Below are 24036 nucleotides of genomic sequence, written 5' to 3' on the forward strand. Positions count from 1 at the left end.
GATAGGGAATATCGCGTTCATAATCGCAGACGAATCGCCTTCGATAATGAACACGAAACTGCCTAGCTTGTCAGTGAATTATGGCTCTGTGTAGTAATTCCCGCTCCATTTGAAAGCAGGTGATGCCGATTAATTACTAATCAAGAAACCAGTTTTACTGACTAGATGCGCATGATAATTGAATTCGATTAATTGCACAGCTCTAGTTATCAGTCTTAAGGCTCTGCTCTAATATCATTTTAAGGCATCATAGGTGTAATCCCAAGGTGAAATCTATGCAGTGCAATTACGAGATGCCTTCTAAGACGCCTTCTTTTGGAAAGCAGCATTTCATTCGTGCGGCAGATAAGAACAATCTCTGAGAAGAATGCATGGTTAGGCTCAAATTAGGAGACAACCTGAGCTATATTCAGAGAGGTAATCTAGGGACAGCATGGTGTGCGAGAGGGTCATATGCAGATTTAGAGTCTGGAGAAAAAGATGTAACATCCTGAGGGGGAGACAGGCTGCATGGTTTCAAGGCTAGAGAACAGAACAGGCCAGCAGGAAGTACACAGGAAGGTACACAAAGCTTCATAATGAAGGAAGTAAAACGTCTGTGAATCAGAAGATTGTAGGACCACAGAGCAGTCAGAAAACACGTTGCCTGTAGACCATGGATGTAATTTGTGAAGCTGCTGGTTGCGGGCACTGGGTCGGGGCAAAAATGCATGTGCAAGTGAGACATTAGGACAAACGGTGTGTCTTTAGGCACAATTCACTTCATCAATAAATCACCATAGTAGCATTTTTTAAGTTAATGCATGCTGGCCTCTTTCTTTCAGTCTTCGATTCACTTCCATCACACTGGCAGTCAATGGACTTGCGCCTCTGAGCAGTAGCGTACATGCCCGGAAAGGCTATTTAAATGAAAAATGAACGGCCTCATACACCGAGCTGCACCGAGCCAGTCGAAAAAACGATATGAAATACAAGACATTAATTTCTGGGTGTGTGGAGCCATATTTACAATATATGCAAAGCTACTCCATCTTTATTCCCCACCCCTCCAGCGCTTTCATTGTGCTGTTTTGTCGGGCCCTCAGTCTCTGGATACTTTTTTTATTTTTCCTTGAGCTCATAAATCCATTTTATATCTTGAATTTCTTTGTTTTTTTTACTCAGTTTTTTGCAAAAGCGCAGTTTAATGGGATTTGCATTCTGAGTGTGACATCATTTCAGAAACATCACTGCTCAAGGCTCTTAAGATGAGACAAAATCTCCCCATAAACTCCAACAGCCCTGTTGATATTATTTAATGAATTAAATGCAATAAGCACGACTCTGAAAAGGAGGCCCTAAGGAATGCAAGCGGTTTTAGACCTCATTCTAATTGCGTACTATTGCATTGTGGGATGGTTTTCACAATTTGATACATTTCTGGAGTGCTGTCTGCCAGGCAAGTAAGAAAGTCTTGTTTAGATGGGCAAACAAGAACTACTGTAGGACAGAAAACACGGCGCCTTTCTGTCTGACCAGTTCTTAAAGGGAAGACCACAGAAACAAAGCATGGATGGTCTGGCTCTACATCCCAAATTCAACTTTCATGGACAAGAGAAAATTTATGACAAAGTGAGACTGTGAGATGCATAATGGGATTACATATTCCTCTTGGATTATCAACACTTTTTTCCCCGTTTAATAGTGTAAAGCTGCTTTGACACAATCTGTATTGTATTGTGGCCAAGTAGGGGTGGCTCAATACCACTTTTTCAGAACCGATAACAAAAATTGAGTATCTGCCGATACCGATATCGATCCTATACCTGGGCAGTTTTTTTTAAATCAGTGTTGAATTTTTGTGTTTGAAAAAAATTATTTAGTGGAGAACAAATAAGTGAATAAGTGTAGGACTAAATCTAAAATGATAATGTAAAATGATATACATTGCTCTTTGTATTGTTGTAAAATACATTCATGAAAAACAAGTAATATATTTATATGTAGATATATATATACACATACTGTAAAATTAAAAAAACATTTTAAATGTATAGCGCAGTAATGAGGCAGAAAGACGAACAAGAAAGGCCATTAATAATCTTTCATTGTGCAAAAGTATTATGATACGAAAGGCTTCAAATACAGAGTGGCACAAAGCACTTATGTGCACCCCGTGTGCAGAATGATGCGCTTGAAACAACACTGAGTCACAGCGCACCGCATAGAGTACAGATATTAATGCATAGTTTATTCAATCTGTGCGATAGTTTGAGCCTTTTCAGTTTTAAATTTAAGTTATTCGGCTCGTTAAGAATATATGCTCTCTAAGATAGTAATTTTATCTTTATTTACAGATCAAGTGTAATACTAGGAACATTTAATAATCTCGCAGAGAGTTTCATCGTCTTGACTCGTAACCGAACGTGGCACAGTTTGAACGCTGAATGGAGGATAACACACAGCCGCAGCGGAGAGAAGGGTTTACATGAACTTGACCTAAATATTCATCTGTACCTCACATTAAAGCATCTAACGGGTTCAGAATACTTGACATAGTGCACTAAAACTTTATGGTGTTTTATAATGTGTTTGTGGCTTTTGTGGGGGTTAACAATAACACAATGTACGCACAATATCGGATTTGGATCAGTCTCATCTGACCGATACCCGATCTGGCAGAAAATGCCAGTATCTGAGCGATACCGATACTGAATATCGGATCAGCGTACTCCTATGGCTAAGATGCATCAAACGGATCAAAAGTGACCGTAGACAATTATAATACAACAAAAGTTTTTTTTTTAAATGCTGTTTTGAATTTTCTATTCATCAAAAAAAAAAAAAAAAAAAAAATTCAGCATCACAGGAGTAAATTACATTAGAAAATATTATAATATAGAAAATGGCTAAACAACTTTTAGGCTGATCCTTTATTATTGTTTGTCAGAACTATATATATATATATAAATAAATCAAACAAACAACAAAATGTTTCATTGCTTATTTAAAAAAAAAAAAAAAAAAAAAGCACAATAAGAAAACCAACAAATACCATAGGGCCCAACCAACATGCAAAAAAAAAAACAAAAAAAAAACAAATAGCCTACAAAATTATTTAGAGGAGACCTGGAGATTCTCACGACTATTTACTCCAACATCAATAAATTTCTTAAAATCCAAAAAGTATTTTTTCCATAATTTGCCAGAACTTGTCAGATTTTTAAATCATGGGAACTCTTTTAAGTCATTGACCCATAAATAACTACTTTAGTGTTCAAATAAAAGAAAAAACTCATACGGTTTTCAAAAGACAAGGGGTTGAGTACAGACTTCTCATTTTGAGATGAATTATCCTTTTAAGAACATAACACCCATATACTCCTTCAAAGAGCTGCTCTGTTGGTGCTTGAAGAGCCAGTAAGCAGACTGACTTCAGTCAGTAAGAAGATTGTGGCAAATTTAGGTCCGCACACGACTGCTCATAAAAATGTCATCACTTGAAGTGCTAAACATATGTTCAGGGGAGCGGATGCAACCTAAAACGAAGTCTAACACCATATTATATCCTTTCAGACAGAGCAACATCACTCTCTCGGTTTTGCTTCCCCGTGTTTTTTTTCTCCTTACAAGCCCTCTTTTTTCTTCCCTCTTCGTTCGTTCAGCCCGTGACCACATGTGAGAATCCCCGCTGCTTGTGTCTGTCTCAGAGATCTTTGAACCCTTTCAGCGAGGTTTAACAGGCTCAGAGAGGCTTCAAAGTGAAATGACGGTTCACGTAGGCTAAAAATGAGGTCCTAAATCCCTCAGAGGCGTTCTACCTACGTTCTGACCACAGCTGCCTGTCCTAACACGGCATTAACCCACATCTAATATCTAGTTTCACCTGCTCCGCTTCTGCTGCATATATAAATCTGCACCATCAAACTGTTCCCTTCTATCTAGCTTGTGACTTGGAGCTCCACCGTCCCATTGAGAGTGGGAACCAGGACAAACGTTCACACGGGACGGCTGTGTGCGGATTATGCACACGACAAAGATAAGGGGAATAAAGGACTAATCCGTGAGAAGCATGCCACATTTCCTCCACAGAGGCACAATCTCACTGCTTCATTATAATGTGACGCCATGTTCTTAAAGCAGCTATGGATAATCCCACTTCTTGTGCACCTCGGCGTGTCTGGGACTCACCATAACTCACGCAAGTTAAAAAGAAAGCCCTGTTTCTGTGTCAGACACTCCCTCTTAGGTGCACGTCACTTCAAACGCTCCCATGATACAAGCTCCAAAACCTCCTTAGTTAACCTCCTTTGCCATGTTCCAACAGCATCTGATCCATGCACGAGAGAAAAGAGCAAATGCACAAACGTGCTCACACAAAGTGGTGCGTTGCGCTTGAATAACACCTGTGACGCCAGACACGGCTGGCCGAGAAGGATAACAAGCATGGGGCAGAAAATCCACCGGACGTGCTCAACTTAAATCAAACAGAGTCGAGGACAGACACACACAGACACCCTCCAGGAAAGTGCAATTACCATAAAAATCACTCTCGCTCTACAATATAGTCATAATACTACCCGAGAGCTTTATCTTTCAACCCAGCAGGCACAGACACTGTAAATGTCATAGGAGGTGCTAAACCAAGTCAGACAGCAGAGGCCCCTTCGTAAGACTCTTGTTGAGGCCTGAACGCACCTCTCAACACAAGTGGCTTTGACCTCCACATGACAAGCATTGCAAATAGCATCATGGAAGAGGTTTTTTTACAAGGCTGCTAGTAAAAATGGGTCAGGATGGTTCACTGGTGAGGTTGACTAATTTGTAGAGATTTTTTCCTTTGCTGTGCTACAAAGTATGCCATTATAGTATCTGTAACCAGTGTTTTAGCATGCTGAAGTCGGCTCGAGTAGTGGCATCTCTAAATTTAAGTCCATGCAGTTAAAGCTACCGAAGTGCCTCAGAATTTACAGTCTTCAGACAATAAATGTCTCGAAATTTGTAGACTTTATATCTTCTGCTGTGAGCAATGTCCCCCTGTTATTGTCTCTGTTATTTTGATAAGTACGGTTGTTCTTTCAGCAAAAAAATGAAGGCTAATAGACATTTTCCTTATATACATACCGTTCAAATGGCAAGTTCAAATGCAGTACGATTTTTAATTTTTTTTTAAATGAATAACTTTCAGTAAGCATGCATTAAATTGATCAAAAGTGACAGTAAAGACACTTGTTACAAATAGTGCTGTCAAATGATCACACCAAAATAAAAGTTTGTTTACATAATGTGTGCAGTGTATTTATTATGTATATACTAATTTATATATATATATATATATATATATATATATATATATATATATATATATATATATATATATATATATATATATATATATATATATATATGCACACAAATATACATACACATTATGTAAACAAACTTATTTTGGATGCGATTAATCATTTGACAGCACTAGTTACAAACAATTTCTATTTCCAATAAATGCTGATCTTTTGAACTTTCTATTCATAAAAGTTTCTACCAAAAAGTTAAAATATTACTGCACAACTTTTGATGTCACCCATCAACATTCAAATAGACAACTGATTTTAAATTGTAATACTCACAAAATTACTGTTTTTTTTTTCTTTTCTGTATTTTGATCAAAAGTGTAACCTTGATGAACATAAGAGACTTTTGAGCGATAGTGTATTTGAGCTTCTGCCTTTTAGAGTTTAAAAACTAATAGTTGATCCTAAAATTGTCATTGTTTACTCGCCTTCATGTCGTTCCAAACCTGGATGACTAACTTTCTTCCTCACAACACAAAATAAGATATTCTGAAGAACTTTTTTTCTCTATACAAAATGCACCGGACCTCACTGACTTTCATTGTACTGACAAAAACACTGCAAAAGAAAAAAAAAAAAAAAAATGCTTTTCTTACTTGGACATTTTGGCTGGAATATTTATATATATATATATATATATATATATATATATATATATATATATATATATATATATATATATATATATATATATATATATATATATATATATATATATATTTAATCTTAAATAATTCTTAAATCAAGAAGGATTTTCTAGACAAGCAAAAAATTAAATTTTTTGAAAAAAGACTCAAATTTAAGTGAGTTTTTGCTTAGAACAAGCTAAATAATCTTGCCAATGCCTTATTTCAAACAGAAAACAAGATTAGTTTACCCCATTGGCAGATTATTTAGCTTGTTTCAAGAAAAACATTCACTTAATTTTGACTTTTTACTCGTCTAGAAAATCCTTCTTGATTTAAGAATTAAGATATTTTGGCTGGAAACAAGACAAAAAAATCTAAGTAAGAAAATCATTTTTTTGCAATGTACAGAACATTTTCAAAATATCTTTTGTTTTGCAGAAAAAAAAGACATTTATTTGGAACAACATGAGGATGTAATATAGCAAGAAAGCAGGAAGTATGATATACAAGCCACATTATATGCAGCGACAGCGCTCATTTAATGATACGGCACGCAGATTGTCTGGTAATCATTGGTTGCACATCACAAGGTCAGCAGCAAACAGGGTAAATGCTTGTAAATTGTTTGACTACTGCATTCAGATTGATGCGTATGTGACACTGAACACCGCTCTCAAATGAAACATGTCAAGAGTGAGCGCGCCAGCAGCTCCCTGTTTATGTGAATGAAGGGGAGTAAACCAGTCGTGGTAGGGCTGGTAATGGAGCCGGTCAGAGAAGTGCTGAGCGAATGAGGCCAAGGGGTCTCCGGTCAACACTGCAGTGCTAGGCTCTCTCAGCTACTGACCTCCTGTTAAATAGAGGCTCACACACTTCCAAATTAATTCGTTTCCACTCAATTTCCTAAAAGGCAATTTCCTCCAGGCCTCAGGGAATCCAGATAAATGGAAAAACCAAGAGGCCGGAAATCTCATATATCTTCTGGATTCATCAACAAGAAGATGGACCAATGTACCACCATTACCCTCAAAACACGAACAGGCATAGATGCACAGAAGGAAAGAGGCATTTATAGACATACAGTAGAGCCTTGAACAACATACATGAATGATGGTCAGGTAGTCGTTCAACAATCATTGTTTTTGTTTGTTTTATTAGTTTGAACATTTTTAGCGTGGCTTTAATTTAGGAGTTTCAACAACATGCCATGTTTTGGCTATTCAACAGTTTGCAAGTCAGTGTCTTCAAATTCAACTTCTTTATAGCATCCTTCCATGACCACGGTGTTTTAAAGGTGGAATCTAATAAATTAAAAAAGGGCCAGCTTTAAAAAAAAGACAAAAGACCAAAAAAAAGTCTCAAGCGCTTGACACATCGTGTCTTGTGTTGGGTTAAATAGACTAGTTGTATTGTCAACCCACCGACTTGTCTATAAAGAAATTGTTGTTTAGCTCACCCCTAATACATGCATATGTAAGTGCACAGCACTTGTGAAGAAAGCCCCCTGCATTAGGCACTGAAGTCTGCATTAGTGTGTGCTTTTTAAAATGCTGATGCATTAGCCAATGTGCGGCAAAAAAAGCACTTATAAGGCCGACACGGACAAGCCAGTCATTAGGACTGAGCATTCTGCCCCTTCCTCCTTAATGGGTGTATCACACAAACAGAAGAGTAAAGGCTATTCTGTGGCCCGTCCCTGTAATTGGCAACAATTTAGCCCTCCACAGCCACTCCATCTTTCGTTTCAAAAGGAAGCCTGCTGCTGCACACAATAGGTGAGAGAGCTGGCCTCTGTTTAACACAGATTCATTTCTTTCAAGAGACGAGCACGCTGTGAACCTATAGTTACCCATTCAGAGTATTTTCAGCACTGAAGCCAAAGCACTGACCCTGAAGATAAGACAGTTCATGGATTTTGCAGTTAGCTGTTTATTGTAGCTCTACGAAGCTCTTTTCCCTTTGTTGGGCCGAGGCGGTTCTCCTCTGGACTCTGGGTCGGGGTCTTCGATGAATCAGAGTGCTTGTGCTGCCTTTATGGACACACAAATGATATGAACTGAACAGTATCCTTGGGACACGGAAACAGGTGGTGCTGGATACTACGGTCCACTACACTGCATGTGTACAAGGACAGGACACCTGACGCTCAACATGACTCAAAATTACAACGGTCCTAAATACAATTAAAAGCTCTGATTCAAAACATGTGTGTGACTGCACAAGCGATGCCTTTCACACAGATGCAAACAGTTACATATGATGGATACTAAAACACAGAAGAAGCTGGAGTCAGGGGCAAAGGTCCAGCGCATGGGCAATCCCATATATCAGTCCAGTCCTGATTTATGGTACACGGTCCTGAGCGAGCCAATGTTTACTAGGGCTGCATGATTAATCGAAATCTTTAGTTTGCTCTAACGTGCATTTGAGAGTACTTGACAAAAAAAAAAAGCCTTAAAAGGGCTCCTTCCCTTTTGAGTCAAAATATTTTGATGATTGATGCAATGTTTACAATTGATATTCTTATGATATTAATGGTTTTATTGTATTTGTATTATCTTTTATTGTATTTTTATTATATTTCATGTTTATGTATATTATATTTTCTATTTATTATACACTATATTGCCAAAAGTATTGGGTCACCCCCTTCTAATGAACATGTTTGACTACTTTAGTCATTCCTAAAGTACTACTTTAGTACAAATCTTAATGTTAAAGCATATAATGTGCTCTATTCTAACCTGACAGTGCCGACGCTGACGAACTAGTGTCGAAGACAGCAGACTGTGGGGTGGGCCGACGTCGGTAGCGTCTTGGTGCAAAGTTGCCCTGACACACCAAGCCGACGCTCGGCGGCTAAGTAGGGGTTTTTTTCTCACACACTGGTTCACCAGCTGAACAGCCAAACAGAATGATCAGATGGTCCGACTGACCGACGAGCTCCGATGCAGATTCAACACGTCAAATCGGCCAAAAACAAGCCGACGAGGACCAACTTCAGCCGACGACGTGGAACACACTGAGAAAACTGCCCGACGAACAAAAACTGCCCCTGACGGCCGACCGTCGGCTTGGTGTGTACCGGGCTTAAGGCATGGTTAAAAAAGACATGATTGATTGAGTCAGTGTGGAAGAACTTGACTGGTCTGCAGAAAGCCAAGTCCTGATCCCAGCTGAACACCTCTGGTGTGACTTTATATGCAGACCTTGAGCCAAAAACTCATCACCAAACACCAATGACTTGTATAGACACTATAAGGTTATTAAAAGTACGAAAAACCTCATCCAGACTAGAACACCGTACCGTACCACCGAAAAAAGGCTTCTGATGTATCTCATACCAGAGTTGAGTCATGAGCCTCCCAATGTAGTTTATATACTCTATGCTATGGAGGCCATTCTAATTACCAAAACAAGAAACAAAACACATAGATCTTTCCAAAAACTATTTCTTGCATCATAGTATAAGAGACTGCAGAAGATAAATGGGGGAGGCTATTGCACCAGAGCCATATTTCACAATACAACAGGGATACTTTCCCTCAGCTTTCACTTAATCCTGAGGCAGAGGAAGCAGTGAATGTCATTAGAAACACAGGCAGAGGAAGTGGCCAACAGATTCAAATTATCAGCAGTGATTCATGCTGCATACTTTAAAATGTAGCTATAGCGTTTATTGATCTGGCTAGTTCATTTACTAGTTAATTTCAATCTAGATCAATATTAATCTAATTTTACTGCATCATCAGAAAGAGAGAAGAGACAAAACAACTCAATTTCTCTTCATCTTAAAGTGAGTCTCTACATTGTATTCAGTAATCAGATAAATATTTAGTCTAAGTTGCCCTTTATTAGCATGTCAGATCATGTTTCATTCTTCCAGCAGGAAAACATAAAGGGGTCTCAAGGATTACTTAATTATGAGTATTGAAAGGTTCATATTTTGGTTTTGGGAGTCCCCAATAACAGGCTGACATGCATGCAAGGTCAAAAAACACTTTCATTGTCTTATAATATGCATGTATTTTTAGCTTACCTGCTCAACGACTCCCAAACGATTCGTTTAACGATTCCTTTGATAGCCCCTCCTTTGCATGACGTTAATCTGCGGTGATTGATCTGATTGGTCTCATTTTCATTTCATCTTGCCTGTAATGCCTGATGAAGCAGTGTTTGGGAGCGCAGTGCTGCTTTGTGTCCAGCGTTACAGCTATTTTACCGCTCAAAAGTAGGGATGTGCAACAGCGATCGAGTACTCGGCCGTGACAGCGATGATCGATCAGGAAAACGATGATCGTGGAAAAACAATCTGATTGGTTATAGCAGCACCCTGAGCTCTGATTGTTTAGCTTGCAACAGCATACGGTTCAAAGTATAGACGTGAGAAGAGAGAGAAGCTTGGCTTTGAAGTCATGTAGTGATGTCTGGATTAGCTACTTACATATCTGATTAATCTAATATAGGATGCGTTGGGATATTAACATTTATTTACATGCTGAATGCATTAATTGAGACGGTCATATTGCTTTTAGATGTTTCCTTTTCAAAAATCCTATAATAATGCAGCAGTGATTTTTTCGTCATATTTGTTCAACAGTAAGCATACTTCAATTAAAATTGTTTTCGTACTTAGTATGGCTTCGAAAACACGCAGGCGATTTTAGGAATCACTTGATAATGTAGATGAAAATATAGCACAAATGTGCCATAAACATTAGAGACAGATAATGAGACCTTTATAGGATGTGAAATCTATAGTAAACCCTGTCCTTAACCGTGTTTCAGTGCGCTGTTGAATCACGGCCGGAGCTCTCTCTCTCGCTATAGCGCGTAACTTAAAATTCATCCTTTGTGCAGATACAAGTTGTAATGTTACGTTTATGTTATGTATCCACGTTATCAGATTAATATAATAGGAAGGGTCATAGAATGGGTTTCAGTTTATTGGCATAAAGTCAGCTTCACCTCAGGCAGATATTCTTATGAAACGCCCACTTATGAAAGTGGATAAAGATTTTCACTTTCTTGAAGTCTTTAACAACCTGGAATAAATGAATAGAAATGATGATTCTGTCTGAGCTATGCGTTTTAAAACGAACACACACTAGTGTAAACGGAAAAATGTGTTGTGTTGGATATATTTTGTTCCTTTGTGCAGTGGCTCAGGAGATGAGTCTTTGAGTCTGTATAAATGCCAACAAGCTGAAAAAAATAAAAGTTTTTTGAGATAATGTAATGTTGTTAAAACTGATTTCATAAAATTGGTATCGAGAAAAAAAACACCCAGCCCTACTAAATACAGGTGGAAACAGGGTCTAAAGTGTTTTGTGATTGAATCACTGAAACCACATGTGTATGCAGTCAAAAACACAAGCAATCACATCACATTTGTAGTGGAAATACAACAGTCCTGAATGCTTCCCTGCCTGAAGTGAAGTACTCACTGCCCACACATGATCATTCTTAGACATGTTAAGAGAAGGTGCATCAATCTATGCCATCAAAATGTTGCAGAATTATACCAAAAAACACAGACTGCAGTTGAAATTGCAGTTGCCCTTTTCACTCACTTTCTTTTCCATGCAACATGGGTTCATATATTCAACAGAATTCACATTCCATACTCCGTGCTCCTGCGAAAGTGATGTAGAGTGACGAAACAAGAGGGGAGTATCTTGACAAAATCCAAACACAAGTGGTCAGAGAAGATGCAGTTCACCCAAGAATTAAAATTCTGTCATTAATTACTTGCGTCAAAGTCTGACACAGAAAAGAGGAAGTTGTTGAATAAAGTAATTTTTGCTTTCTTTGCATACAAAAAACATTCTTGTATGACGTCTTAACTACATTTTTGGGTCTTGAACGTGTCAGTTGCGTTGCTGTCAAAAAGCTCTCGGATTTCACCAAACATATTTATGTGTTCCAAAGATGAACGAAGGTATTAAGGGATTTGTACAACATGAGAGTGAGTAGCTAATTAATGACAATTTTCATTTTTGGGTGGATCATCACTTTAATAGCCAACGTAAACAGTAAAGCATCTCAACTGACCACTTGTGATTGGATCACTAAAAACACATCTTAATACCAGGTTTGAAGAAACCCCTAAAGTATACTAAATTTAGGATATGATTTATCCAAGTAGGACATGTTTTGGATCCTTGGGCATGGTGATTAAACAATTACAGCCCGAAATGTATAAATGCATCTACCCTTTAAAATCTTTGGGAAATGATGGTTTAGCATGCAGTGCAGTCTAGATGAAGCAAGTAGCCCCAGCAGGAAAACTGCCCAAGACCAAAAAAAATAAAAAATATGTTGTCCAGGAATGTCCTACTTGTGGCCAATCGCTCAGAAGAGTACAATCTTTGTTTTCTTCTCTGGACCCCATCTCATCACACAATCTATTCAATCAACCCCCACCCATAGACTGACCCGCCTTCCCACTGTCCCTCGAGTGCCCTTGTGAATTATTCATGAACGGGTTGCAGACACCCCACTCCACCATACCATCCATCAGTTCTGTGGACATGCTAAAATATTTAGTTTGTGACCAGTCGACTCGACTGCGCTCCAACATCCCACCGGGATAACCACTCGCGACTGTCTCTAGTCTAGCCACCCCCAGACTGTCTCGCTTCTCTGGAGTACTTCTCCCTCCCTACCCTCTTTCCATTGCTCCCTTTGTTTGAATAGACACACTTTAAAGCACTAAATCATTATAAAGTCAACTAATGACTGGTATTTGTCAAAGACAACCCAATGGAACCTCAAGCTAAACTAAACGAGTGTCTTGAGTGAATGACAGCTTTTAGTTTTTAACTCAAAATCTCCATCTCCATGTTTGTGCATACAGCACAACGTTAGATAGAAAGCTAATTAACCATTAATTAGTCTCTTCTGACTGGCTTCCGTAGCAATTGTCAGTCACGTTCTTGTCTTTGAATGGCAATGTGTCCTAAAAGAAAAGTGGAAGCCTTTATCCTCTAATCCCTCATTCCTACGCCACCATTTTTGCCCGTCCACTCGCTCCTTTGTTCTAAAGAAAACAATCAGACAGCAGGCATCTGACCAGAGTTAATGAAGCCCCGCCAACACACTGCTCCTGATTGACTGCTTCATTCTGTCGTTTTAAGTGCGATCACTCAGATTCCTTGGGTTTGCTAAAGCTGTAATGGCAGTATCTCTCACTAGAGTATGGCTTTCATCTACTTCCAAAAGCAGTTTTCAGGCATGACAGATGCTAATTATTAGGGTTGGCTTGATCACTGCTGTTCAGGACCTTCCCCAGAGGGACGTCAGGACTATTGCTAGTGCCTGGTATTAGGGGCATACAGAAACTCTAGATAAGTTAACATGATAAAGTCAACAAACTTGGGCAAGGTTTCTTTCAAAATCCCTAACTCAAAACCTTTCGACCTACATTCCCCAAACTTGCCACAGTCATACAAACTGTTCTGACTCAAAACTGCAACATCTTTTCTAACCTACTGTACATCCGTTTTCTAGTTGTGGCGTCTCAAACAGGACAGGAGCTAAACCCTTGCCATTGGTTTCCACTGAAAACCTCTGAATGTAATTCCAACTAGAGCTCCCAAGCTATAGCCACCAAACTCAACCGGTTCTGGCTCGGATTGCTATATCTTTTCTGAGTACTTGAACTCACCAGGGACTCTCAAACCAGAGCAAACTCCTATAGGTTTTCATTGAAAAGTTCTGACTGAAAGCTCCAAGAGGAAGTATAATCAACTGTATGTCAAGCTCTCAAACAGAAGCAAAACCCTGTAAATTTCCACTTTAAATCCTTCTACAAATCTCAAGCTATGTCCACTAAACTCTGCACAGTCTAGTCTGTTTTGTGTCAGATTTATATGCCTCTTCTATAAGCGATATAAATCATATAGAGCTACAATGACAGATCCGAATATTAATGATAATGAACTCAACCCTACTACTGTCAAAAAATGTAATTCAAAACAGGGTTTTGACTGTCAAAATTCAAGATTTTAAAAACTTTCTTAAATGTGGACCACAAAACCGGTCTTGTCAATTTTTCGAAATTGAGATTTATACATAATCTGAAAGCAGAATAAACAATCTTTCCATTGATGTATGGTTTGTTAGGATAGTACAATATTTGTCTGAGATACAACTATTTGAAAATCTGGAAAAAAAATCTAAATATTGAGAAAATCACATTTAAAGTTGATCAAATTAAGTTCTTAGCAATGCATATTACTAATCAAAAATTAAGTTGTGATATATTTACTGTAAGAAATTTACAAAATATCTTCATGGAACATAATCTTTACTATTTTTGGCATAAAAGAAAAATCAATAATTTTGAGCCATACAATGTATTGTTGGCTATTGCTACAAATATACCCCAGCGACTTAAGACTGCTTTTGTGCTCCAGGGTCACAAATGTTCACACTTTAGGAAGTGTTACTACAGAAGAGATAAATGTTAAATATAGTAAATTATGTCTTTTGTGGGTAGGAGGAAGTGTTTCTGCAGGGGTGTGGGTATTTGCTGTGAATGGGGGTCATGCAATTGTGTGTGCGCTCAGCTGTTGGGGGGAGGAGAAGATCTCTTCAAGAGAAATTCAAAGAAGTGACTGCAACACTTAAAGCTACTTGAATGAGGTCCAACATGCAGGAAAAAGCCTCAGTTTCTTGGTCAGATCTTGAGAGGGGGTCTGTTTTCCTGTAAGTGTGGAAGAGCCAGAGGCAGATACCAGGCACGGATCAGAGCCAACTACGGAGATCTTGTATAATAGCCAAGGGGGCAGAAATGAGCTTACTAACCCCCAACCCCCTGCTGCATGTTTCCATTTTGTTTAGATCTAATCTGAGCCACTTCAGGCAAGCACATACCTACCTGCACGAACAAACACACAGAGAAGGAACCAAAAATAAACTACAAAGAACCTGAGAGGACACACACAAACACTGGTGATTCAAGTGCAACTCAATTCAAGCTGATAACATCTCACAGCAGTAGACCTGATAAAGACGAACAACTGGAAAGCGACACACCCACACTAAATGCCTTCTTGACCTTTTACTCATGATTGTCCAACCAGCTTCCAGCACACCAAGGGATAGAAAGTATACTATTAAGCTGTGGCTTATTCTTGGAAAGTTTACTGAATTTGACAATATAAAGCATGCAGAAGCTTCAGTCAATTCTCATACATTTTTAATCGAGAACTTAGTTGAAAATTAAAATGTTGATATGGGGAGTTTTAAGTCTTTTAAGACAACATTTTAGGAGAATTTGAAGACAATCAAGATAACATCAAAATAAATGCCGGCTTTTAAGTTTAAATGTATGCACAATATATTTGAACACTACAAATTCTATGCAGAACACAGGGGTTAGCTGAGGTAATATAGATTAGGATGCCAAAGCCATTTTCCCTACATATTTTCATAGAAAACTAGATCAATAACCAATTTTAGTTTTTCTGAGACAACTTCAAACACCAAAAAGCCCAAAAGTGAAGACCAATTTAGTTTTTCACTATTTTTTTACATGCAATCCCACTTAAATAAAAGAAAATAGCTGGTGCAAATTAAATTTAACATCTGAAAAAGTAGAGTAGGCTAATTCAAATTCCTTATTATCTAACTCAAAAACTTTACTTTCTGAAAAGTAATTGCATTTTTAAGTGTATATACAGATCTTCACCAGGGTAATAATCCCCTGAAGTGTGGAAAATGAACAGTATGCCATGAATGTATAAACACGTGTAGCACTGTCCTCCTCTCAAGGCAGTCCTGAACATACACGGGATGTATCAGACAGACCACAAATAGGGGCCTGGGACCCCAGCTAGGCACTCGTAGCTAAATATTCACGGATCAGCATTCTGGAGCAACGGGTCACTCGGGAGTTAGGCAACTGAGACCCCCCCCCCCAACTACAGCAACATTCTCAGGGTTTTGAAGGACAACCATGTTCTACAACAGAGTGAACGGCTGACTGAAAAGCCATGGTGAGATACCAAAGTGTTGTGTGGGAGGCGTAAATGGGCTCCTCAGAAAGACTGCAATGATCATGTTCCTACGAACACACTGTGTATCTGTGCAATGCGTGTCTGTGTGTGTTCTACAAGAATCTCACACGTCGCTGGGACTCTTAACCCCATTGTGTTGAAGTTGAACACTGGGTGTAAACAGCGCTGATGGCTGGTAGAGTCCTAACATGGCAGAAATGACCACTACAGTTTTGGCAGTCAACTGGTGAGTCCTACCTCCTCTAACCAAAGCCATCACAAAAAAAGTGTCTTTTATTATAATATAATGTTATTTATTATAAGTTATTACATATAAATAAATTACCATTGTTTCCCACTTCAAACACAACTTAATCACAGCAGTGATGGGTTTGATGGCCACATTTTCTGGAACACCACACCTAAAATGCCTCTTCTACTTAACATCACTGAGAAATGACACGTGTCTTTGTGACAGCCGTAGGCTATGTGGCCAGTCAGAAACGCTGTCTGTAAATCATTTCGCTGACATGGACAATGGAGGTTTTTGAGAAATCCATGTTTCCTTCACAACCATCAACGCTGAATCTACGCCACGCCGCTTAAACCCACAGCATTTTTTTTTTTTACCAGTGTTGCGTTTCAACTATGTTTCCACAACCAGTGTAGTCCGATTAAACATATGAGCCATTCTTTCAATGAATCAAAAGGACTCACTCATGGTTGGAACCTAAGGCAATGCAGCAAACATTCTAAAGGGGCTGCAGGATGACTTAACGGTATTTAATTAATACATTAGTAATATACTTTTTAAATTACATCAAATCAGAATGTGCACTGATATCACTTCTGTTCCCCCTAAACTATTGCTTTTGAACTGAATCACAAAATGAATCATGGTTAATTGATTTAATAAATCAATAGGCCTACTCGTAATTTCTGTTCATTAATAAAAAGTTTGAAAACAAGCAGCTGTGTCATAATTATAGAATACTGGAAATAAATTAGCCTGTCTGAGGGAAGCCTTTGAATATTGTGTTGGACAACAGAGTAAAAACATTGAGAAACAGCGATCTTGCCTGAATTAATTCACTCGCTTACTGAACTTACCAAGCTGGCATAACATTATCAACTCAAGGGTAGATTAGTATGTGATTCCTAATAAGAAATAGGAGAAAATCTGTTTAAGGTGAATTTCTTCTTAATTACGAAATGCGTTTATCTATGACATTTTCATAAGCAAAGCTAAATAAAATGGACCATTTTGCCTTTGCTTAGCAAGCTATTAGTTAGTCATATTAGCCTATTCGTCAGCATAGCTTACTGGTTAAAAAAAGCTCTTGAGCTAGAACAAAATATCACAATTATGTGCTAAGGTTTTTAATAACAGACCTAGTAAAAGTCGGATAGGAGGTCGCAGGGGGGTCTTGCATGACAAGGGCATGTTAGCAAAACTGTCTAAAATTGCTTACAGCACCTTTAATTTCCTCTGTATTTCTAATAAAACCAAAACCCACTCAGTGAGGCTTTATTAAGCCCAGCCTGAATGTCAGGAAATGAGAGAATTGTTTTTTGTGAACTCCATGCAGGGAAGCTAAGCTCGGCTAATGTGCCCGAGTCAGTGGGGGGCTAATAAAGGCTTCAGACAAACACCTTGAATAATCTCTCTCTAGCACTCACTTTTTCCATTCTGTCGTTCTCTTTATGACAGCTTCCTCTATGGTGTTCAAACAGCTGCATTAAAATGGATGAAAAGTAGTTAAAATTAGCATACTCTGAGGCTAGTGCGTTTCTCAAAAGGGATAGCATTAATTATAGGGACACTGCTTATGCATAAACAAACACTGCGATCAGACAAACACAGTAAAACATTATCTAGCGCACACACACACACACACACACACACACACACAAGCCTTATCTCCAGACCACAATACCACAAGTGTAACATCTTGATAAGCATGAACATTACATAAACTATACCATATAGAGATTGTGATAAAACTGGTCTATCGATGATAAGCTATTAACATTTTTACTTGATATGGATTCATCTAAACAGCAATAAACTCAACAGAAATAAGCAAAAGACAACTGCAGAGTGCATATGAGTCTGTGTGTGTGACTGGTGTAGTTTCATCCTTACACAAACCGTTATATTTTCATTTGATTACATGTTAAAAGGTTAAACTGTTAATCTGTTTCATTAGACACCACTTTTGATGATAGGTTTGGATTAAACCATAAAACTCCGAATCCAGAAAAAATATATAAAATGGAAAGCACAGAATTTAGGAAAAAATTAAATAGATTTTATAGGGTCCTAAATTAAAAGTTGGTCTACTTTATGGAGTTTAACTGGGACCAAACAGGTTATTTTTTTCCTTCATTCTCAAGGTCTAACAAACATTTCCTTCTGCATTAATGGTAAATGAATATCTAGATAAATATTGTTAGTGTTTGGTCATATCGCCTAGCCCTACACCACATGCTCCTATAAAAAAAATAAAATTAAAAATAACTTATTTCCCACGAGTGAGGAAAACTCATTAAAAATACAACAGTGACACTACTATAAAAAAATAGCTTTTTACGGTTGTGTTTACCGGTTTGTGGGCCTATTAACTGTGTGTGAACGAAGAAGGTTTTTATGGCCTCTCCTGCTGTTTTGCGAGCAGAATAACACAAAAACAGGGGGTAGGAAGATGTTGTTCACTCGGGATGACTAAAAACGACATTTTCAGCTCCGTTCGTGAAAGGCTTGCTTCGCTCACTCAGATACAGCTCACCAGCTTATGTGAATATGAAAATGAGTCGTTCATGCATTTCCTCAAAAACCCTCGAGTTCCCCTGCGTTCAAACCCACAGTGTTTTGAAGATCTTCTTTGTTGAAATATGATAATTTGCATGTAATTTAATAGAACCTCAATGCTAAAGGAGCAGGATGAGCCTCTATCAAAGATGATCTAGGGAATTGGTCTGCTATAGTAATGCAAAAGGCCAAAAACGGTACAAATTAACCGTACTTCTCACACTCCTTTGATCAAATCAAAAGCATGCAACCTCACTGACGCCATTTTTTATACATCAAAACAAAGTTATAAGAAAGCCAACAGTAGCCAACGCTCCATTCTCGCCCAGGCCCCTCCCTGCAGAACTAACATGCCTCTTGTCCAGGACGGTACAGCCATCTGTTGTTTGTTAGGAGGTAGAGAGTTTGTGTGAATGAGTATGACGGTATTTGCTTGTGTGATGAGGAAAAGAAAGGGCACAAAAAGCGAATGGGGGAGGGAGGTATGAGCAGAATTAAATGGTTTTCTATGTGACTGGCACTAGCGGAAAGACTGCGCGTGAGCACTGACAGCAGCTTAAAAAGGGTTTTGCATGAGGAAAAGTGTTGATTAATGAAATAACAGCCTGTTCCATTCGGTCTCCACTTATCTACATTGATATGGGGGATTCAGTCTGTGTGTGTGGGGGGGGGGTGAGGATAATCCAACGGGAGTCCGAGCTCAATGTCATATTAACCTAGTTCGTTGGCACAACACAAACACAGCTCCAGTTGTCCAGCAGTTTTTGAGTGTATAACCTAGACAATAGTGTAACCATCAACAGAGATATGTTAGGATCATATACTGTAATCACACATTAGTCTGTGACTAATACACTGTGCTTGCTAACCCAATGACACACAGGTGAGTCTGAATCCAGGTGTGTGTGACGTCTGGCTTGTAAGCACAAGGTGTGTTTCAGTGTCATGAACTTGTAATGACAGACTTGTTTTGCCCTCAAGCAGTAAAACTTTTGCTAGAAAGCTTAAAGCTGCACTCGATAAGATTTGTGGCCTACATTTAGCTGCTATTAATCACAGTCAGTATTTTTATTGTTATATATTGCCATTGTTGCTGTTAGTACCAGTCACGGTAACTGCACTTTCAAATTCTCTTGAGAAGTTCATATTTATGAGTTGGGAAGTCATAATAATTACGAGGTCATGTGAGTTCAAATCACCTTGGTCAGAGACAGACAGTGATAGGCTACCTTTTCTACAGAAAAATACAGCAAGGTTTTTAACTGTACGTCTACAAAATTGTATATGTGACCCTGGAGCACAAAAGCAGTCTTAAGTCTCTGGGGTATATTTGTAGCAATAGCCAAAAATACATTGTATGGGTCAAAATTATACATTTTTCTTTTATGCCAAAAATCATTAGGATATTAAGATCATGTTGCATGAAGATATTTTGTAAATTTCTTACAGTAAATATATCAAAACTTCATTTTTGATTAGTAATATGCATTGCTAAGAACTTCATTTGAACAACTTTAAAGGAGATTTTCTCAATATTTAGATTTTTTTGCACCCTCAGATTCCAGATTTTCAAATAGTTGTATCTCTGACAAATATTGTCCGATCCTAACAAAGGATATGATAATAAGGAAAAAGGAACAAAGCTCATTTTTATTCAGCTTTCAGATGATGTATAAATCTCAATTAAAAAATGACAGTTAAGACATTGCATTTTTTTGTTTATATTCCAATTTGTGCAGGTGCTATAAACTGAATTGTTATATATTCTATAACAGTTCATCTCACAAATGCAACCTTTCCGAGATGAACACAGCTGATCATGTGATGTCAACATAGTGGCACCCATAAGAGGGCAACCTGCTCCTCAATAAAACCAGATTTTTCCTGAAGACTGACACTCAAGTCTTCATGCGAGTGAGCGATCACTGTAATGCTATTTCTCAAAAGCGTTTCTTTGCATTTAAGCACTTCTAATAAGCCAAACAATAATAAAAAATAAAAAAAAATACAACGTGCACCTTTAAGAATGAAATTGTGTGTAGTGCCCTCAAATCAATCAATGCTCTCCAGTGTTCACTTGTTTTGATGTCCCCCATAAAGGAACATTAATCTCCAGCTGGGCTTTCTAAACCAACATCAACCCCAAACCCCACTCATCTGACCAGAGCTGTTGAGACCCAGCTGCCTCGTGTTTGTCAAAGTGTGAAGAAAAACAGGGAGAACAAGTCCGAGCACGCTGTTGGGTCAATCAACTCAGACACCATTGCATCCATGTTAAACGAGTAAATAGATTTAGAAATAACTGATATCTCTCATTCAATCCATGCTCAGAGAGAGTCTACACCTTTATCACCACAACAGCGTGTAAAAATACCACATTATCCACATAAGTATATGCATTAATCTCGAATATTTGTGTAATACATGCATGGTATGTAGCCAAAATGACAGCTTTAAGATGTTTTAAGGAATACACAGAATCGTTTAAGAACATCTGACATAACACACTGAAACATACAAGCGACCTGAGAGAACTTTAAACATCCTTCACCATCACTGCTTAGACAACTTAGTCACTGGACCACATCAAAAACCACTTAATATTCCAGTATGTACTATACATCCTTCCAGAGCCTCGTAACTTGGGTTACAAGCATCCACAGTCATGGAAACGTCTGGATGAGAAAGAATCGCGCATCTCCAGATTATTAACGTGCAGCCAACGCGTCAATGCATCTCAAATACCAGCACCATCCATCAAAAACGACACAAATCTGTAACAAGTTCATCTAATGAATTTAAAGGGCATCTTATTAATCAGCTCTGGGGGTAATTAAATCGGGGGGGGGGGGGGGGGGGGGGGGTCACAAAATGATTAAAAATGCAGTAAAAACATAACTTACCCAAAACCGCAAAGGCTATAATAAGCCATTTGATATCCATAGTTCTCCTGTTTCTTAAATTAAGTCCAGATATCGAAGGCGAAAACTGCAAATGTGGTTATAAATTCCTAATCGCCACTCAGTCCTTCAGAAATGAGTCTGGATGGAGTTCTGAACGCGTGCACCTGTTCGGACAACGATTCAATCTCTGCCGAGTCAAACGCGTCTGGCGCAGCTATCAGCTCCGAACAACAGCCGCGCGTGAGACTCAAAGCCTTTGGATGGTTTCCTCCGATGAATTACATCCGCCGTTCACGAATGAATCCGATATAGTTTTGATGGAACTGAGCTCTCCAGTTCCCAGCAGCCCACGCGTGGAGGAGGAGTGAGACCAGCTCGTACAGTCCGCGTCAAATAACCGGCTTGCTGTGGTCGTGCATAAACTTGTGGAGCTTCTTCAGACGGATATATGAGCAGATGGGTTAGGGTTGGGTTAGAAATGCTCCTGTCCGCTCTCCGCGATGCTGCCGCTCCCGCGATCACCTTCAGCTCTTCTCTATTGTCACAAAGACGCGGCCCAGCCCATCTTTTACTTTCAATCATGGGCTGCTGCCTGCGGACAGCAGAGGGGGGAATCCTACCAGTTGTGTCCCAGTCAAAGACATCTGCTTTAGTCAGTTTTGCATGGCTAAACCACTTCTGTTATCAGTGGCCACTAGCGACGGCGCAGTTTATCCGCTATTAAAAGCGCAAACGCCGTTTACTTTGATACAATGCTTATGGCTGGGAATCACAATTTATATAAGCGTGCGTTCTCGTTTCAATCATAGCCTGCTCGAGATCATTTACAGTCTGTTTGACAACATCCTCGAATAACCTTTTAAACGGTGCACGCTTGGATTCTTTTAGCGTGTAGGAAGTGGCACGCTTCATTTATCGCCACTGGTTTAAAAGTCAGAGAGAGCTCTGTAAGCTTTCACTCCGGCACGCGCTTATTGATGTTATTGTGTTGTTTATAGACGCCGCCGCAGGTGCGAGCTCTAATTATGGGAATTTGAAATTGTATTTCCTGCTGTCCTGAGTTTGCACATTCAAACTATCACTCCTCCCACCTACTAGTGCATAACTCCACCCTCCTGGCGCAATGCCATCCTAAACCAGCAGGTAACAGCTGCCCCCTGGTTTTCAAACCAGTCCCTAAAGAGTAAAAAGTATGTGACCCTGGAGCACAAAAGCAGTCATGAGTAGCACAGGTATATTTGTAGCAATAGCCAACAATACATTGTATGGGTCAAAATTATACATTTCTCTTTTATGCCAAAAATCATTAGGATATTAAGATCATGTTCCATGAAGATATTTTGTAAATGTCCTACTGTAAATATCAAAACTTAATTTTTGATTAGTAATATGCATTGCTAAGAACTTCATTTGAACAACTTTAAAGGAGATTTTTACTTAAAATGAAATGGAAGTGGTTGGGAAGTACAATAAATCTCTGCACAAATCTGAATATGCCCATGTTTTCAGCTGGTGGTACAATTCAGTCTGGTACTAAGGTAGTTTAATATTTTACATAAATATTGATACATTTAATATAAGTACTTTAAATACTTTACACACTTTAGTGATAACAGGAGATTTCTAAATTAATTTGTAGCAGATACACTATTGTTTAAAAGTCAGGAGTGAGAAATAAAAAAAAGTTTTTTTTAAATAAGTGTCTTTTGCTCACTAAGGTTGCATTTATTTAATCAAAATACAGTATAGTAATAGTCAAAATATAATTTTGTAACATATTATTGCAATTTAAAATACTTTTATTTGAATATGTTTTAAAATGTAATCCGTTCCTGTGATGAAAAGCTGAATTTCCAGTGTCATGTGATCCTTCAGGAATCATTCTAACATGCTGATGTGTTGCTTAAGAAACATTTTATTTTTAGGCTTTAAAAAGGCTTTATTTTATTTTTTTTCAGGATTCTTTCATAGTCAGAGACGGATCTTGATAAAGCTGATAAAGCTTGGGGTCTGATCATCAGTCAGTCACGGCTGAATGTGGAGGGATATACTGTGCTCCGGCCTATGAGGACAATCACTCCATTGTTAATGCTGCATATACTGTACAGTACAATACTAGTCTGTTTTTAATTGGGAGTTGTTATACATCACAGTGCATGGAACAAAAAGCATACTGGAGTCAATCTAAAGAAAGATGATCTAATGAGGGAACAAGCCGTGTGCAATATCATCATATTGTTCACTATAATGAACCACTCGGTTATTCTGTGTTGTTTTTGTTAGAGAAAACTGTGAGCATAATATCTTTGCTCTGGCATTTAGACAGTTTCCCCCCATTATTAAAACTAGTTTTAA

At 38.5% G+C, this 24036-nt stretch overlaps 1 protein-coding gene across 1 annotated transcript in view; it reads right to left on the reverse strand.

The window, feature by feature from the left end:
- The window catches only part of LOC306875755 (immunoglobulin superfamily member 3-like), a 149016-nt gene extending 126755 nt beyond the window's left edge, over positions 1-22261 (reverse strand). Inside the window, exon 1 of the mRNA XM_079426474.1 lies at positions 21682-22261. Coding sequence (XP_079282600.1) covers positions 21682-21721 — 40 coding nt within the window. The 5' untranslated portion in view covers positions 21722-22261. The remainder of the gene's footprint in view (positions 1-21681) is intronic.
- Positions 22262-24036: the final 1775 nt, after the last annotated feature.

Source organism: Barbus barbus, assembly GCF_936440315.1.
Source record: "Barbus barbus genome assembly, chromosome: 10".
Classification (NCBI taxonomy): domain Eukaryota; kingdom Metazoa; phylum Chordata; class Actinopteri; order Cypriniformes; family Cyprinidae; genus Barbus; species Barbus barbus.